Below are 19,361 nucleotides of genomic sequence, written 5' to 3' on the forward strand. Positions count from 1 at the left end.
ACTCAACGAAGATCCGCTTTCGCCAATTCCTCTCTAATGCCAGCACGGTGCTTCCTCCGAAGTCGACTGTGTGGCCGGCTGCCACTGCGTGCTCCGCGAGGGCGCTTGCTTCCACATCCTTCTTCCGGACATCATATTCGCGTCGCGAGAGTCTCTCTGCGAAGTTCTTAATTTTGCCAACGTATGAGGCCGGGCAATCACCACCCTCCTTCCTCCCTCTCTACCTCCCCGACGCCCCCGTCGAACTTCAGGTGGCGAAAGTCAAGCCAGTAAACGTTTCGTTGAAAGCGAACGTCTGTCTTGCCTGTTTGTCTTCGATGTCCCTCTTTCCAAATGGTAAACATCAACGGTGTTGTTCTTGTATTTTCAGTTTACTTCGAAAGCTTATTAATAGAAATCAAAATTTAACATTTAGCTTACAACCTCTACTTGGCGCTTTCTACCGCTATAGTACTTTTGATGACAGTCCATTAATACGGAGAGTAACCATAGGCAGCCGGCAATGTTTTGTTATTGGTAACCGTGTAGCGCAGTGCACGCCACCGACCACCAACTGTTCACCAATCTGCTATGCGGCGCTAATCATCCGCGTCTATAAGATGTACCTTTACCACACCCCTATTCAACTTTTATCTTGGTCACAGTCTTTCCAAAAAATTGTAGAGCCCTTCCACTTCACGTGTAGACGAAAAACCAGCCAAGCTTTTATCTTTACTAGAGCTTTACTACAACTTTACGACATCTATACGACTTACATATGATTGCAATGGAGACTCGTTCACGTCTTCGTCGTTTAATTGTCTTTATTTATTTCTTAGTGACTGAAGTGATCATTGCCTTATGGTTACTTATGGGCAAGTTCTAAACCCAATGTTTCCAGGAACACCTCGAGGACAGTTTTTTTTCGATGGAATTTAAGTCTTTTCATCAGCATCGCGGAAGCGAAAAAAAAAAGTTAGATCGGCACGTTCTGCCCTCAGTCTCGTCACAGCGTACCCTTAGCTGAGATAAGTCGCTGACCGTAGATAACAAGGTATCAGGACCTCACTATCTGCTAATGCCAAGGAAGGCGGCTGATTCACGCGGGTTGCACTCTCTTGTTATTTATACTTGCCACGACCGATAGGAACGAAGGAGCGCCGTTTAGACGGGAGTTTTAGGGCGCAGCTCTTAGGCGCCCGTTTCCGGCTTGAGCGGCGTCGGCGTCGCCGTCGGCGTAACCAAGGTCACCCCAAGGTCACGTGAACCCCCAAAGTCAACCCAAGGTCAGGTGATCCCCGAGGTCACGTGACCCCTCCCAAGGTCACGTGACCCCTCCCAAGGTCACCCAAGGTCACCTCAACGTCACGTGACCCCAAGGTGACCACCACGTGAGCCCCCGAGGTCATGTGGCCCCCCTCCCCCTCCCTCCCACCCGAGGTCACGTGACCCCCTCCCCCCGATTTCAGGTGACCCCCCGGAACATATTAAAGAATGAGGGGAGGAGGAGGAGGAGGGGTCTACCCTCCCCTCCAGTACCCTTCCCTCCTCCTCCTCAAGAGCTGCGCTCCAATTTGGCGTTACAGGGAGTTGTAAACGGCTTTCATTTTTTTTTGTTGACATCTATGAATGTATTGTTTTCCAGATCCTAGCCTCGCTGTAAGAAGATTCCATTTCAATACCTGCATTGTACATCGATATACCGAAATGAGATACATCGTCATGCTATCCCAAAACAGATATTTTTTAAATCCATCTTATCATTGTTTAGACTCACTTTGTCGATTACTTGCTTCCCCTCTCAGTCACCGACGAAAGAATAAAGTACGCCACGAGCAGTTCAAGTTATATTTGTGATACTTGAAAGGATATCGGCGCAAGAGACAACGTTAAAGAGCTTCTGCTTTATTGTTATCTCTCGGCAGTTTTATTGCTTTCATTTCTGTCATTTCAACCAACGGAAGTGTGTATATTTCAATAGTAGTTACTTATTTATGTATTAGACTACTCAACAACACAAGAACTCAAGTATTCCCAATCCCACCTTTCCAGATTTTTCGCTTCGAAACGTCATATGTCGTATAGTAATTCACAGCTAAAAAAATAAAACATTTCATTTATGAAAATACTGTCTATGTTTATTTTTTTAATTTATTGGCATTTATGTTTATTGTTACTCTCACTGAATTTATAGTTATAATTTTATTTATAGTACACGTATCCATCTTTATTTCTTCATGTCATATATTGTTCACTAAAAAACATTAAAACAAATGACCGCATCTCCACGCGGTGAATGATGTTGATTGAGGCGAAGCTCTGGTGGTGCTGATGATACTGATTTTGTTCATGGGTAGTCCTGATGGTGCTGATTTTTTTTTATTGCTCATAGGTAGTGCTGAGTTCCGGGTTGCGTTTCGATTTCATTATTACTGCTTTATGGTCGGTGAAATGCAGAGCCAGAGGTTCTTCTAGCGGATCAGCAGGGATCCGCTAGAAGCCGTGGGAGCGCATCTCACCCGCTTCCATGTCTGAAAGAGAATGTGTGGTATGGAACGTGGTTATATACGCATTTGAGCATTTCGCCGCAGCGCTTTCTCGTCTATAAACGTTGAGTCAATGCATGCAAAGTTTAACGCGATTATATACGCATTTGACCGCAGCGCCCCCTCCTGTATTGACATTGAATGACTACATGCAAAGTTCCATCCATGACATCCCCAGCTCTTGAGTTACTACCACATCTCAGAGCCCCCTACTTGTCCCGCAGTTGTGGCCGAGTGGTTAAGGCGATGGACTTAAAATCCATTGGGGTCTCCCTGCACAGATTCCAATCCTGTCGACTGCGCAAAGATTTTTTTCTTTTTTAAAAAACATAGATAAGACTGATGGGATGGCAATCGATGTGAGCACGGACGCCGGACAAGGCTAGACCTTGAGGAGCTTCGCCCCTAATAATAATCAAGCACCGTTCAGCTACTCCACTCACGGAAATAACAAGCAATCATATGGTCTGGCGCCGGTTCGGGCCGTCAACGTTCATCCAAGCCCCGCTCACACATGGCCGAAGCACACAGCGCCTGCTTTGATCCAGCCGTTTTGCAAATGTCCTTGTCATAGTGATTGATCACAAGCGCACTTTCAGAATCTTGACGGGGACCTGAGCTTACGGAGCCGCAAGCTGAACGATGACACAGTACTTCTGTCAAGTTTGTGAACTACATCTGGTGATGACTTGGCTAACCTTAGAGCGGAGCTGTCACCATTTGGTAAAACAGAATTGTCACCATAATGTCAAAAATGCCTAAAAAAAAGTTTTTTCTTTTTTTTAAGTAGGGTATTAGGTTTTATGCCTAGTTCTTATATTTCGTTTGCTGGTGTCGCACCTTAAGATAAAATTAAAAATGACCTAGAAGCGTTTCGCTCTAATTTAAAGAAAAAGAAAGTGCAGATAAGAAAGGTGTTGTTCACCCCAGTGTCATTGGAGCCATGCCCCTATCCTGTTGGCTGTCCTTTGATAAGTTGAGATAATCGGTGTCAGCCATGTTCTATCGCTATTAAGCACAACCGTACCGTCACATGTACGGATACAACGCGGGTGACATGTGTCGGCAACAATTCAGGATGGCTGTACTTGTTTTTCATGACGAGCTCAGCGAAACCTCTGTTAGTACGTTGTATGGGCTTTTATCATTAAGGCTTCATCACACAAGCTTTGCCGCGCCGTTGCAATTCATGAGCCGCCCCAATCAATAGTGCAAAGGTATTCCGAGAGATGTTACTTGCTGGCATGCAGCGAACGACGATGCAGTCGGATGCCCTCATAAAACCGATGGCTTTGGGGGGGTGGTGGATTTCTTGCCATTCAGGGTCCTAATTGTGGCACATTAAAATATTATTAGCTTATATCCGCTTCTTTACATATTCACCGCTGCATCAATGGATTTCGCAAGAATGGGATTCGCTCTATTCCAATGACACCCACAACTACAGCCAGACTAGTTCCTTCGCCTAGACCTACCCCAACCACCACAACAGCTCATCCGACCGCACCTACCCGAAGGAAAAATTCATCAATGTAACCCTGTTTGGCAGTCAATGTTTTCTAGTGGACCGCTGACTGTGCCTGACTGTACGTCAAGCATGTCTGATTGGCCAACAAGTTACTCTGATCATAATGTAGAAAACCCGAGACTGTGGTAAAAGCAAGTCTCGGGTTTTCTACATTATGATCAACATCCACCAGCTCGCCTGCGCACTCACAGTTTTTTCATAAGTTACTCTGACCGACAGTCAAACTCCAGTCAGACTCCAATTGTCGGCTTTCTGATGGTTTCCTGGTGGCAGTCGGCCGCCGCGAAATGCCATCAAGATGTCTTGATGGCGATTCTGATTGTACATCGATTGGCTCTGACTGTGCGTCAAAAAGCTTTGACGTGCAGACAGACGTACGGTCAAAGGACGTAAAGTTCGTTCGGATACCACTATTTCGTCAAATTTATGAATACGAAAAATAATCTATGCACAAGAAAACGATTTCGGGACGTGAGCCCATAAAACCGCTGATAGAGATATGACACGCAGTCGACCAACAACATTGATCAGAAGCCCGTCGAACACGCCACTTCGCTGACTTCGCTTCGCCGATAGAGGCTTCGCCGAGCTTTCATGAACGACCGCTCTCGACTCGTTTTGTTTGCCCGCTTGCTCCAACCTGTCGATCCTGCCCGGGCTCTACAGTGGCTTATGTTTTAGTAGAATTTCTACTCGACAAGACCCAGCCTGCTGTGAGTTCCGACGATGTAAGGGACTTTAGCGGTGTAGTTGAAGACGACAAGGTGTACCAGGTCTACTGGGCCGGAGGCTCGCGAACAAAAGGATCGTTCTACGGCGCGAAAGTACTCTACATGGCAGGTGAGTAGAACTGGAGTACGGCGAGTGATGTACGAGTGCTTTGCGTAACATGCTGAAGGCTTAACTGCATTTGCAGCCGAAGCATCTCGTATAAAACAGATGGTCAAATCGAGTTTCCTAAGCGGTGGCATAGCATAGGGGTTATGGTGTCCGATTTGTACGCAAGTGGTCGCGGGTTCGATCAACGGTAACCCTGGTGTTTTTTTTTTTGTTTTTTTTTTCTCGAACATTTTGTTTTATCGAGGCATTTGGCGATATTTATGAGTGCGTATAGCTTTATTCTTATATACATGCTGCCCTTGTCGATGAAATTCTCTTGGCAGTAGCAGTCAGACGCCATCTGATGGTCCATCCCGTTCCACCAAGGCTGTTGACTGGCAGTCAGTGTCCCAAATTACGTATCTTGATGGAATTTTCAATAGGGTACCTTAACATCCGCAACATCTATTCCGACGACACCCTCCCCAACCAACTCAACAGCTCCTCCCACCACACGCACCTCAACTACGACAGCAGCTTCACCGACCGAATCCCTACAAACCACCACAACAGGTCTTCCGACCACAGCCATCCCTAACACCGTCCACAGGTCCAACAACCAAACTCAATCCAATCACCACGACAGCTCCTCCAGTCAAATTCACTCCGATCACTACAACAACACCGAGCAAACCGACCACAACACCTCCTCATACCTAGGGTAACTTTATAGACAACAGTGCTGTACTTGCGGAGCAGAGTAGCAGAGGGGTCTCTTCTTTTTTTTTTCTTTGGTCTAACGTTAACGTGTTTGTGTTAGCTCTACCTGTGGTGCTTCGGCGGTAACCGTCATTCTCAGAAGCGCGTGTGCGTGCGCTGCATAACGTGTGGGGTCGTTATCTAACCATTCTTGGATTATGTTTGGCATGTGATGCTTTCTTCATCAATGACGAATTTGAGGTAAGAGAAAAGTAAATGCGCTACTTTGTTACCGCTGTTTAGTTACTCTACTCCGTCCAAAGAAACCTCTACAGCTAATCTCCCCCCAGACCACCTCCGTTTCGGATTCGAACCGCCCCTACACCGAAACAAATCTGCTCATTTATACTCAAACAACCCTGACCCCAATTGCGAACACGTCATGATGAGCCATTGCCACCACGGTCATTTAAACTTTGTGACCCGACCACAGACCACTATTGTGCAACATTGAGTAGCGTCAGTCATGGCATGACCATGGAAAAAACCAGAAGCTGGCTTCATGATGTTCAACATTCCAGGATCTCGAAAAAGCCACAGATTCAAAAAAAAAATATGTAAACATCAAATGAAAACACAATACGTTTTTGAAAAAGAACATATCGAAGGTGGATGTACAGTTTTCATAGCAATATTTGAAATATTAATGCAACGCAGGCACCAAATCTTAATGAATTTCAGCACCTAAAAAAACGGTGAGTTTGAAGAAGATTGCAATCACAGTGTGCCGGACGCACGACATGCCCAGCTCTAATTCTGGTCCATCAATTTGTGTCACACTCATTAAGCTGTAGATATCGGGCCGAGAAAATTCCCAAACCGTCTTTACGCTCGATGTAATATATAGGCGAATGAGAAGGCGGTGGGCATGTAGGTATGTTGGGGCTGGCAAATGTACATTAAATGACTCAGGGATCTTTGACTAGCGTTCGCCACCCTGTTTGCTGATAAAAGTTTTACAAAACATGGCGGTGAATGAAACTCTAGCGCACGCATAATGAAGTTCAGTAACCGCGTAAAAAAAATTGAGGGAAGTGGTGTCTGGATGGTTTCTATTCTGGCGTTCAATACTGTGAGGTGGATACCAAACATTGGCTTACCATTTCAAAGTATCTGCGTGTGACGTAACGTACAAGGAATACAGGGAGAAGCTTGTAACCACAAGGACGTTTTCTTGCTGTTTTCGTTTTACAGCGTTAACCAAACATTTAGACCCTGGAGAGAAACTCTCATATAAGCATTTGGAAACAACATGTCAAAGAAGACTTCCCTTGCTTTGTTTACACTGTGACTGACCTTCATTGTGTGAGTGCCTGAGTTTTAAGGCAATCTTTCATTCACAGCGTTCGCAACTGCCAGCAGCAGTGGCATCCGCCGACACTCCTTATGCCCGAGTCCTACTAGAGCGACAAGCAGAAACAAACGACAGCGACAAGCCCCAAACCAGAGTCTTCCGCGGTTTGACAGGCTTTGTAGAATAAATGAGGCCATGCTCAACCACGAGCATCATGCAACGCGAGGGTATCTTGGGCAGGCTCGCAATAACTCGTGCCTATTTCACGAGCACCGAACGACTAAACGCCTACAAAGGGTATCATCGCGAGCATGCCATCTGTGTTTCAGGCTTATCACTCTCGTCTGTTTCTGGTTGTCGCTCGAGTGGGACTCTGGCATTTTAAGATAAGAAAGAGGTTGGGGGGGGGGGGGGGGGGGGGGCAGTATGACTTTCTGAGAAGTCAACGCACGCAAACGAGCTGGTTAGGAAACATCACAATCTAAAACCCTGAGATTAGAAAGCTGGGCCGTTCTCGTAGTCTTGGCGGAGATTATTTTTGCGCATGAACATGGTTAGAAATGTGTCTAGTGTTGTTAAAATTTAGCCCCTCAAGCCACGTCTGGTCGAATTTTCGCAAGGCATGTTTTTTTATCTTTTCTTGTTTTGGTGTGATTAAATAAACTCAGCTATTCCTAAGATTTTATGTCGTGTTGTTCGTTTTTTTTTTAATTCTTTCTAGCCTAATGGTTTAAAGTTATGACGATTTTCTACGATCAGCAATAGAGCATGCTATCTGAACAGATTTTGTTGGTTCTCGAGATTATCTCTTTGAAGACGGCGTCGTGAAGCTAGCTCAGTTTGAGTGAAGGTCTGTTGTCGTTTTTCTATATTGGAAGTGCTGTGCTACTCAATATGTTGCCACCACAAATTGGTTCAAGTTACTGCAAGGAGTTAAGGAGGGTTTAAAAGAAATCAAAAGACGTCGTTTCTTTTGTTTTGTTTTCAATTGGCATAAAGTATTTCTTCTATAGAGAAATGGCACATTTTTGCAATAATAACAAAAGTACAATAATCGCTAAGCATATATTGTTGATATATACGTAAGCTGCATTTTAAGATGCACACTTCGATATATTTTGCTACGTTTTGCATTAAGTTGTTTGTTGGTAAATAATTTGTGTATAGGCCTCTAAAACGTGTTTTTTACCTGTTTCGTAATTAAAAATAATCGTAATTTTTATTATTTGCTTTGCATCTTGTAAATTGTCTATAAAATAAATTAAACAAAAATAAAGACGTTTACAATTCCTTGTAATGCCGAGTTAGATCGCAGCTCTTGAGGAGGAGGAGGAGATGTTACGGAGGGGAGGGTACGCCCCTCCTTCCCCTCTTCTGGTCCCCTCCCATTTAGCGGGAAATTGTCGGCTAAATTTAGTAGGGACTATATTCAGATAAACATTTTTCCCTCCAAATTTAAAGGGAAAAATGTTTCGTTATATTTTGCGGGGAATTTTTACCGCGAATTTTTACCCAGAAATTTGTTCAGCTAAATTTAGCGGGGAAGTTTTTTTAACTAAATTTAGCGGGGAATTTTTTCGGCTATTTTTTGTGGGGAATCTTGTCCGCTAGACTTAGCGGGAAAATTTTTCCGCTACACTAAGCGGGGGAAATATTTTGGCTCAATTTAGTGGGGAATTTATTTCGCTAAATTTAACAAGAAATTTGTTCGCTGAATTTAGGGGGGAAAATGTTCCGCGGGGATAGAGTTCCACTGTCCTACTATTCTGCAGCGTTTTAAAAGCCCTCAGATGTTGTCCCGTGTTTCTTGAAGTGATGCGTGGCAAATTTGTTCTATTTTTACTAATTGCTCAACATTTATACATTCCAGAATCTCGTCGTGTCTATCATAGGTCATTTATGCGCTTGCGCTTCTTCAACAATTTTTATATATATTTTAGCAGACCGATGTCACCCGATGTTTCATTGCACCGATGTTTCATTGCACAACCACTGCCGGCATGTATCAGGGGAACTGTAGTCCTGCACGCGCGACAACCCCTCTGCGGTTTAGCATGAGCAGAGCATGAGACGGCACGAGCTGCCTCGTGAACTGTCGCCTGCCCCCTCTGAACTACAATTATAGAGGCGTCACGCATGCGTGGAACGTTTAGTGAGATCGGCCTATAGGGGGTATTCATTGGATGCCATACTGGAGGGCGATGTTTCGAGCGCACGTTCAGAGCGAGCTCGCATTAATACCCTGCTAAGACCGGATGCACGTTGCTAAAGAACTGCGGAAGCTGGCCATCAGCACGTGCTCAGCAGCCCCGCACACAGCTATGGCCGCAGTGAATACCCCCTATTGGCTTTTGTGTGTGCACACCTCCCCGTTACACCAGGAGCAACGGGCACCATGCCGTATCGACGGGCCCCAGAAGGTAAGTGAACGTGAAGTTATTTTACTTGAATATATTGTATCATCGTGGTCACTTGAAGCATAGTATTCTGTCTCCTTTACGGCATATTTGCTGAAGTTTGGTTGTGCGAAACGTGTTATAAAATATTGCTGCCGTTTTATAATTTAGCTCTTACTCGTGGACCCAACGGGTGTACTTCTTCCCCTCCTCAAGCGCCTAAAGCGCAATATGGCATTGATGGTGGCATGCTGCTCGCACCGCTCACTCTACATCAGGCAGACCATGATCTGAAGGGGGCGGTAAAAATAATAATTTTGTTGCGAGCATGTTTAGGCGGCCGGAAGTTTGCAAGCCTCAATGAGCGTCAGGTACGATGCAGATGTAGCTGCCGATGAGAAATTTGGACAGTGCAGTTTTATTACTAGCCTGGGGTCTTTCACGCGCACCACGCAGTAATGACACGCGACCGCATGTTCGTAAGATGTTCATCTAAATCGAACCAGGCAGGGGTGTGGATTAAAGACAGCACCGCTGGGCTCAGCAGCAGCACGAGCTTTCACTACATCCGAACCCAGCGGTGGCGCGATAACACATACGGCCACCGATCCCCTTGAGCGATATAACTACGTAACGAAGATTCCTACCAGGAAACCGAGGCCACCTACACAGTTAGCGTCGATGTGAGGAAGTTTATCGAGCTTTTCTCTGTCAATATGTACATTCTCATATTACTCAAACAGCATTCACCTCTATGGAACTAAAAATAAACCATGTTTCCAACCAATTTGTTTTTTTGTGCAGCGGTTTCTGTGTCGGCTTTGGCGTGACCGCGCGCGTTGCATTATAGGACGTCAGTTTCCCCGCTGAATGTAGAGGGGGAACTGAATTGGTGTTGAGGTAACATGACGTCAACTTCCCCGCTAAATTTAGCGGGAAAATTCGGTCTAAATTTTCGCGCAAAATTTTGAGGGAAAGTTTTCGCTAGAAAGAGAGGAGAGAGGGGTGCGTAGCCTCCCCTCCTCTTCCTCCTCAAGGGTTGCACTCTAATTTCATCTTACAGGGAATTCTAAACATATTCAATTTTTTAAATATTGATAAATTAATTCAATCATAAAAATTGCAACATTGAAACTATTCTCTAACCTAATTTGAGAGATGTATATATTCACCCATCCCCTTTACAGTCCGTGACAACCGAAACAACGCAGAGTGCGCCAGGTTCCAGGGGCCGCTTGCTCGAAAGAGTTGAGACACAACTTGAGACAGTCTCAGCCGAGACCGAACGTGAGCCACTTGCTCGAAACGAAACTTAGTCTGGACTTGAGACTGAAACCGAGTCTCTGACTCAAGTCGTGTCTCAAGCCGGGAGACAGCCCCGTAGCAAATTAGCTGGCGGCCGATTTAAGACCCAAACTGAGACCCAAACGGAGACCCAAACTGAGACAGTCTCAGAGGTTAGCCACTTGCTCGAAACGAAGCTTAGTCTGGACTGGAGACCAAAACCGAGTCTCTGACTCAACTCTAGTCTCAGATCGTGAGACAGCCACGGAGAAGGCTCACTGGCGGTCTCAGAGTGAACAAAATGTCGGACGTGGCTACGACAAGTCGGGTCCAAGCCATCTTTGCCGCGTGGATGCTGTCGCGGGACCGTGTATTCCGCGACCGCTTTCACCCCTTCGACGTTTTCGACGAAGAGGGCCTCCAGCGTCGTTTTCGGTTTGGCCGCGATGGGATCATGTACATCGCCGACGTCTTGGCCAGCGACCTCATACGACCAACGAGACGCAGCCATGCAACCCCCGTCGTGATTCAAGTGCTCCTAGCGCTGAAATTCTTCGCTACCGGCACCTTCTTGATCACGGCGGGGGACTTTCTGCATCTGCATGAATCTACAGCGTCACGGTGCGTGCGACGAGTGGCCCTGGCTCTGGCAAAGCAAGCGCCGCACTTCATACGGTGAGAAAAAAAGAAGTCCTAACACTAGCGTTTCTTTTTGCCGGTGGGCCAGTCAGCTGCAACGTAATTTTGGATTTCGGGGAACAGAGACTTATTCAACTTGTTTCGTGAGAGAAAAGACTTCTTCAACTTGTTTTCGTTAAAGAAAACCTTTTTTTTTTTCACTAACATGCAGCGCCATTATTTAGCCCTCGATATGCGTGCTCAAAGCGATGTCTGGTTATTACTACGGTCCGTAATGGTGTGGTCCTCGGCACCCTCGGCACTATCTTTGTATTGTGGCGTGTTTCTCATTACGAAAAAACAACGTGTTTCACAACATGTTAGCGGAAGTAGCTGGTGGATACTGAAGAACGTTTCGGAAAGGAGGGTGCGTTTCAAAACAGTAGCGAATAATACGTACTGATTCACACTCGATCGTGACAAGCTTTATGCGAACGGTCCGACTACGTCCTAATCGAACATGTGCTAGATTCAACCAACGTTATAATTTAGGTTTCAACTGACAGTGTAAATCACATTTTCTACTTCAGGTGGCCAACAGCAGCGGAAGTCCCCGAACTGCAGCGGCAGTTCTACGCCGTGGACGGCTTTCCGGGCGTCGTAGGAGCCACCGACGGCACCCACGTTCGGATCCAAGGGCCACCGCTGCACGAGGAAGTGTTCGTGAACCGACACTTCTACCATTCCGTCAACGTGCAGCTGGTGGTCGACGCGCGCTCAAGGATTCTCAACGTGGTTGCCAAGTGGCCCGGAAGCGTCCACGACTCGTACGTGCTGTCGCAGAGCAGTGTCGGGGAGAACTTCGCAACGGGCGCGTACGGCGGCCTCCTCATCGGCGACAGCGGCTACCCGTGCAGGCCTTGGTTGATGGCGCCTTTTCGATCGCCGACCACGCCGGCCGAGTGTGCGTACAACCAGACGCACGCAACGACTCGGTCCGTGGTCGAAAGGTAGGCTTTAGAGCTAGCTGCTCTCAGAGAAGATTAAGGCTATACGCACGACGTCGTGCACCTCGACCAGAGAATGGTAAACGCACGACGTAAAACGGTTTGGTTCTCGTAGAAAAACACCACTGTCACAACGAGATTTTCAAAGTTACCATCGTGGCATTGCAGAGAGGGGCTACAGAGCCCAAGCACGCCGTTTCACTGCACAGCTAAATATAGTTCACCTAAAATAATTTGCTGGGTATACTTTCACGAGTAAAGCTATACACACTCCGGAGTGCACTTCAGACGGAAATGGCTATACGCACTCCGCTAAACTCGTATAAAACGAATGATCACGAGTTTTCTTAGCGATAGCATAGCATAGGGGTTAAGGTGTCTGCTTTGTATGCAAGTGGACGCGGGTTCGATCCGCAGTAGGTCTACTTTTGTTTTTCTTTTTTTCTTGAACATTTTGTTTTGTCGAGGCATTTGGCGATATTTACGACATTTCTTTCTTGCGATGATCACTAAGAAAACCGAATGTTGTCGACGAAACTTCGCAGAACTAAATGGTATGGGACCCCCTTTCCGGAGGTGCGATCGGGGACGGCGGGGCTTGGTTTGCAGACTGGACGCCGCGAAGTGGCATGTACTGGCTATGTTTTGTAATTAGCAACCGCACACTGTTGCCGCGAAGCGGCGTGAATGCAGGCAGGGGGCTGGCTTAACACGCTCCCCAGTGATACCGCGCCGTTAGAAAAGGGTGGCCCGATCGGCATGAGCTCTCTGCGGAGTGAGTATAGCCATTCCTTCCGAAATGCACTCCGGAGTGCATATAGCTTCACTCTACTTTCACCACCAAGTTAAAATTGTTCTTTTTAGCTTTCATTCCACAATGTTACTATAATATTAGTCAGGGTGGGCCAGACTTGTAGCATTTCTTTTTAGCTCCTTCGGGGTTTCTTGTTTTAAATTTGCCGCAGGTTTTCTTGTTCCCTGCAGAACAAACATGGCATCTTTCTCACGTACATTGGGCAGGGGTGGGAATTGAGCCACGACTTTTGAGCCCAGAATCTCTGGGTTCTGCAGCATGCGCTTTCGCTATATATTTTCAGGGCTGTGGTGCACCACCGAATCCCCCTAGGGCCAGCAGTAATTGAATGCGATCCGAATGGGATTTGACTTTGCGCCTTTGCTTGGGAATGTTCCTATTTCGGTATATTGCGTAAGCGCTATGATTTTTCAGCACCAGAAGAGTTAGCGTATCGATAACCTCAAAACTGCAGCACGGATGAACTTCATGGCATTTCTTAAATTGATGCCCCATATTCATGTCGGTCGCAAGACGCATATAATTCTACGAGATTGAAACCTGTGTAATTTACCTTGCAAGTCGGTCCGGGTGCTTCAGTCAAAGCGTTCGCTTGTGTTTAGAAACGGGTGAAATGTAGGAAAATATCTCGGCTGTTGCAGTTCAGTGCCCCCAACCGCAATTCTCATACGAAGGAGTGAACTGCAGGAAGTGCATGTCTGTTAATCCAGAACTTAACAGAACTGCTTGGTGTAATAACACAGAGCCGTTAGCTCCGCCCCTTTAGATTTCTCTTCATTGCACAGAAAGTTTATCCTAAGTATAGGAAGTCTTGTCAATAAAGAGATGCAAAATGAGTGCGGTACCTGATACAAACACTGATGACAGCTCAGCCCCAGTGCTTGTTTGTGGAGAACATTCTTTTTACCCACAGCCTATAGTGCGTGCTTGATGCCACGAGGGATGCACGTCTTGTTAGAAGATGTGAGTTGCTGTACATGTTGCAAGCCTAACTTGATTTTTTATTTATGTGGCACCCTCTTTCCACTGTCTGCTTAGAAAACACGGTGCAGCAAACACATTCAGGTGATGCACCTTGATTTGATGGAGTGTCCAGATTATGTTCGGCGTGCCTGGCAGTTTTATAAATGCGGATAGCTGGTGCCCGAATCAAGGGGTCCATCTATCCACTTCTTCTCCATTAAACCAGCATAAAGAGTTTTTTGAGAGGTCTGTTCACCTTCGCGGCATCACCGCACCATTCGCAAACTTGAGCCTCTCCTCCCTCTTTTTCTATTTAACTGTAGTCCTCTTGGATGGAGTGCCCTCTCTGTCGAAATGAACCAGTTCTCTTTCAAGGCTAGTTCAGAACACAATCTCTCCGTGCCTCCCCCTTCCTGGCGATAACGAGTGGCATCACTTAACTGTGTTTCTTGCAGTGTGGTACAGGAGAAGGTTGGCAGTTAAGCCTGCCTTAGGTTATATAAAATGTGCCAAGGGCCCAATGAAGTTTTTCAATCGCAGGACGATCGGGCAGCTGAAGCGCCGCTTCCACTGCCTGCACGCCGAGCTGAGGATGCTGCCAGAGCGCTGCTGCACCATCGCTGTGGCGTGCTGTGTGATGCACAACATTGCACAGCACTACACGTGCAGGGAAGGTGACTGTGACCTTCCACCAGAGGTTCCCGTGCCTCCATCGCCACCCGAAGCAGACGATGGGGTTGCGCGCCGACATGCGATTGTGCACCAACACTTTCGTGGTGAGATTTAAGCCTACAAACACAAGTTTATCCCTTATAAACTCGTGTAAGAGCAGCACTTTTTGTTACAAGATATCTTTTCAAGGTATTGGCCACATGGGATTTAAAAAATATATATATTTGTGCATCCAACACTTAATGTACTTGCAATCAAAATTATTGGTCTAATACACCTCCATTTCGAACCGGGAAAGAACAGAAGCATTTTAACAGACCTGGACTGCCATACATGTGCAAGCTTGTCACAATGTCTGTGGGCCCCTTTGTTGATTAATAGAAATAACGTAAAAAAGACACAGTCCACAGCTCACATAGGAAGAAAAGAAAAAAAAAAAGATGATTCAACTGGTCGACATACAAAACGGGCCACTCATGGTGTAAACGTGAGCAGGAAAGCGATGACAGGGTAGAGGGTGAAAATCAAAAGATATTTACTGCCTTCACCAAGATGGCAAAAACAGCTCACGCAAAAAAACTAGGCGATGCGCAGCACACGGTTGTGAGCAGACAAACAGAAAACCCAACAGTAGCTGAATACATAGCCACAGCCTCAAAGCGAACGGGCGCAGTACAGGTAAAAATGAGTCTTATCTGCCATCGACGCTGATCTAGGGGGCATGAATGCCTTTTTCATGGTTTTGGTCCAGTCAGTCGGACGATTTCATCTGGTGCACTTCCTCACCCACCTACGCCGCAACACAGGGACCAACAGAACTCGATGGGGAACAATGACTTTCCAGCGGCAGGCTCAACTCATTGCGTCTTCACGACCGCAGGACAGGAGAGCAGAGTCTCCGACTGCTCTCTGGATTCTGGCCTTTTTTCCTGCCAGTCCACTTCTATATACAAGAGCTAGCAGCATTCTGGAGACACTTGCTTTGACGAATCAGAAACAAGCTTCTTCGCTCCAATCAAAACTCAATTTTGTGGTTTTCAGAAAAACAACAAACACAACGCTACTTTCACACTTCATCCAGCTGGAACAGCGTCATTGGGCGGTGGTGTACGCGGTCAGCCAACATTCTCCGTTCAGCGCATACAAAAAGTTGCCTTTCCGCTAACGAGCTGTGCCCCTACCGTTTCCCTTTGGCTTCCCCACATGGTTGAACCGAACACAAGTCAAACACAAACAAAACAAACCTTTGATTCTGGGTGGTACACATACACAAGGCGGCCTTAACATAAACAAGCCAGACCGCAGGAAGTTTCTCTTAGATATATTCGGCGTGGCACAACAGAACATACACACAAAAAGCAATCGGTTCTCGGTAGGATGCGTACAGTACACAGTACACAAGGCGGAGTTGAGATAAGAGAGCAAGGACGTTTAAATAGGGCAGGACCTGGCATGACGTCGTACCCAGTGACGCCGGAAAAAGAACCCAAGCCCAGACCGCCTCGCGCACCGACGCGCTCTCATCCAAACTAAATTCAACCAGGCTCCCATCGTCTGCTCTCCGCTCGGTCGTTAGGCTTGGGCTATGTCTGCTCCGTGCCTGCGGTCTGCTTCGTCTGCTCGCTGTCGCGGCTGGCTTTCGATTCGATCGGCGCACCAAAAGATGTTTCGTTGCGAACGCGCATTCTCATATGGCGGAGTGAAACCAACATCTTCAGGAAGCAGGGTTTGTTTGGCTTTCTCAACCCGCGATGCCATTCTCAACGTTTTTGTGTACGACGACTGACACGCGATCGCTTGCCAAAGCCGCGCTACGACGGCTCGTTCTAGACGACGCTCCAGGCACGGTCGCGGGGTGTCGAGAGCGTGCGCTACACACCCACTTCCTACTGGTCAGGCAACTGTTGGGTACCAAATCTCGCCTGTTCGACACCGATTCAGTGGACGCTGCCATCGCTGTCTTGAAATATTGGGGCAAACAACAGCGTTGCCACGGAAATGCCATGGCGACGAGGCTTGTTTGCCCCAAAAATCAATTTGACGAGCTCCCCATTGGGTGAGAAGAGTTCATGGTCACGCCTACTTCCGTTACACTTCGCTCCATGTATGGAGAATACGGGCGCCACCTCCTGCCCCTTATAACCTCCTTGTAAGCGAGCCAGTCCCCGGTCGCTTCTTTTTGGGATTCACGGCCTGTTTTGACAGACCACTCCCACTAAAGAAATGTAGCAACAACAAAACAAAACAAAAAAATAAAAATCGAAGGGATTCGTTACACTGAATCGCAATCTTGGTTTTGAAATGTGCCTTTCTTGCAGTATCTCTTGTTCTGTGGAAGCACATTCCTGAGTGGCAGTCTTGCGTAAAGGCCCATACAGGCAATAGACCGATCTCACCAGCCAGTTTGACTACACCACCACTGCTGCAATGCATCAAGGGAACTTCAGTCTTTCTGCTTGTGTAAGCACGAGATGGTACGAGTCCTCTCGTGCATTGTCCTGGCACCGCCGTCTGCCTCCTCTGAACTAAAGTTATGGTGGCGCCACGCATGTGCCGAATTCTCAGTCAGATCAGTCTGTTGCGTTAGACTGCGTTGCGACTGCAGGTAACAAGGAAATATATCCTTTGTATGCCGCGTGATAAGCAAATTAGGTGCTTCGTTTTATGTGAACTACAGACAATCCGCCGACTCATGCCTACTTTTCGATGTAATGCAGTCAAACACACTAAAACGCAACTGCGTGTATGAGCGTTTACGACGTTGCACTGCCATTTTGCAGCTGCATTTTGTACTTTCTTTCATTCTCACTCCCACTCAGCTTTGACATCAGCAAATGGTGGATGCATTTGTCGTCTTCTTGAAATGCAAAAAGAAGACAAATGTGCTGGGATTTTGGCTCAAAGTACCTCAAGGAACTTTGACAAAAGGCAGCAAGAAGGGAAAGATTGTAACGAGTCCAAAGAGAAGAAAAGCATTGACGCTAACTGCATGGGGTGACATTGCACAAGGCTGTACAAATGCGGTGGTGTGGAAGGCAAACATTTTTCTTGAAGTGGGGCCCTTGCATGTGTTTATACAGTAATGATGTTCGCTTTTACTTGGCTGAGTGTGTAAAAGTTGCTGCATACCTTTTATGAAGCCATCATTTCTTTAGTTCTGCAGGCTGCCAAACGAGATAATGCAGTGGAAGATTTGTGCATGCTAGATACTAAAGGTGGAGACATCGACAAGCACTAACCAGAAAACATATGCTTATTATATCTACAATCCCCTCCTTTAGGGCCTTCTTCTTAAGCAGCTAGTCCAAGCAGGGCAAAAACAGTCTTGCACCATTCTCTAAACAAATAGGGTCGCATTCTGCGTCTCTTTTGATGCTTTGCGCTCTGCCTGTGCCGTTCTGAGCTCTTCAAGGGCTGTATTTTGCCAAACAAGGACGCATTGCTGCTTGAGTGGCACGTTTTCTGGCTTGTGCGAGCAGGTCTTTATAATACTGCCTGTCTGCAGCCCGTGTGCCGGCTGCCGCACCTGCAGGCGGTGTGCTGGGGCTTCAGGCTGGTCGTGGACGAGGGGGTCCCGGCCGTCGTCGGCCCGGTGGTACTGGTCGCCCTTCAGCAGCAGCAGCTGCTGCCTCAGGCTCAGGTGGTCCCTCCGCCATTGGCAGAGGCCTTTCCCGGCGTGGCAGAGGCCTTTCCCGGCGTGGCAGAAGCCCTTCCCGGCGTAGCAGAGGCCCTTCCCGGCGTGGCAGAGCAGCTGCTGCACCAGACTCCAGGGACGTCTTGTCCTCTTCCAGCAACCAGTCCGAAGGCTGGTAGTCTCGTTCCCTCAAACTCCGGCACCTCGAGGAAAATGACCCCGGAGTCCACATCGACCTTGTGGCTGAAAGCCCAACTTCTGGCCCAGCCTCATCAGTTGCTAGCCGCACATTGGCTGGGGCTGTGTTGACCCTGAGGACAATCCGCAAGGTTGTGTGTCATGTCACCCCTGTACATATTTTGCAAGCACTCTTATTTATTTATTTATTTTTGTTTCAGGAAATCTTTTTGTGTGCTTGTGGATCAAGCTTGATCCCTCAGGTCTTGGCCGTTGTGGCTATTGTAAAAGTAGCTAGGCTCGAGCAGAGCCAAAATACGTTGTGCAGGTCAAGCCCAATATTAGCTGTCGTGGCTATCAGTTGTGAATGCAGCTGGCTTCAAGTGGAGCCAGTGTGCAGTGTTGATGCTGATATGTTGTGTTCTAGTAGGAATGTCAGAAAGACACGTTGGTTGCGAAGGTAAGAGCGTGGCATTGCTGCATGGCCGCGTGGCTAGCTCTAATGGGGCTGGCCTTTTATTGGGAATGTATGCGACAGCATAGATGGCGTTAGGAACCATACAAAACAAGTCGTAACAGGTCCAAGCCACCCAATTTTCTGGTTGCTTGTCCCTGTGTTTCTTTCCAATGGTGAAAAGACTACTATGCTAAGTCTCAGATGTGCTTGTGGTGATGCAAATTTAGGGGGTATGCTTGTCAGTGCTCATTGGACACCATATTCAAGCTTACGGCTCAGGATGACTTCTTATTGATATACCAAAAAAGACATTCTTCGTGTGGGCAATGTGCGTGTTGCAATTGTTGTGGAAGCTTGCCGTCGGCATTTGCTCAGCAGCAACGAGCTCAGCTATGGCCACCAGTTGTCAAGGAT

General features: G+C 47.1%; 1 protein-coding gene and 1 non-coding gene across 2 annotated transcripts; both read left to right on the plus strand.

The window, feature by feature from the left end:
* The first annotated feature begins 2,745 nt into the window (after positions 1 to 2,745).
* Trnas-uga lies at positions 2,746 to 2,827 on the plus strand. The gene has a single exon. It is a non-coding gene; the product is annotated as a tRNA-Leu (tRNA).
* An 8,232-nt stretch (positions 2,828 to 11,059) lies between these two features.
* LOC121836111 (putative nuclease HARBI1) lies at positions 11,060 to 18,622 on the plus strand. The gene is made up of 4 exons (XM_042290848.1): positions 11,060 to 11,280; positions 11,814 to 12,233; positions 14,548 to 14,783; positions 18,159 to 18,622. Exons 1-4 carry the CDS (start codon positions 11,060 to 11,062, stop codon positions 18,620 to 18,622), a joined length of 1,341 nt encoding a protein of 446 aa, XP_042146782.1.
* Positions 18,623 to 19,361: the final 739 nt, after the last annotated feature.

The sequence above is a fragment of the Ixodes scapularis genome, unplaced genomic scaffold (genome assembly GCF_016920785.2).
Source record: "Ixodes scapularis isolate PalLabHiFi unplaced genomic scaffold, ASM1692078v2 PGA_scaffold1__304_contigs__length_218370807, whole genome shotgun sequence".
Classification (NCBI taxonomy): Eukaryota; Metazoa; Arthropoda; class Arachnida; order Ixodida; family Ixodidae; genus Ixodes; species Ixodes scapularis.

Excerpts from the sequence above, each read along its gene's own strand:
- LOC121836111 (XM_042290848.1), top strand. The coding sequence starts at position 11,060 with ATGTACATCGCCGACGTCTTGGCCAGCGACCTCATACGACCAACGAGA. Across the intron at positions 11,281-11,813 it reads CAAGCGCCGCACTTCATACG|GTGGCCAACAGCAGCGGAAG; the intron begins GTGAGAAAAAAA and ends TTTCTACTTCAG. Across the intron at positions 14,784-18,158 it reads TGTGCACCAACACTTTCGTG|GTCTTTATAATACTGCCTGT; the intron begins GTGAGATTTAAG and ends TTGTGCGAGCAG.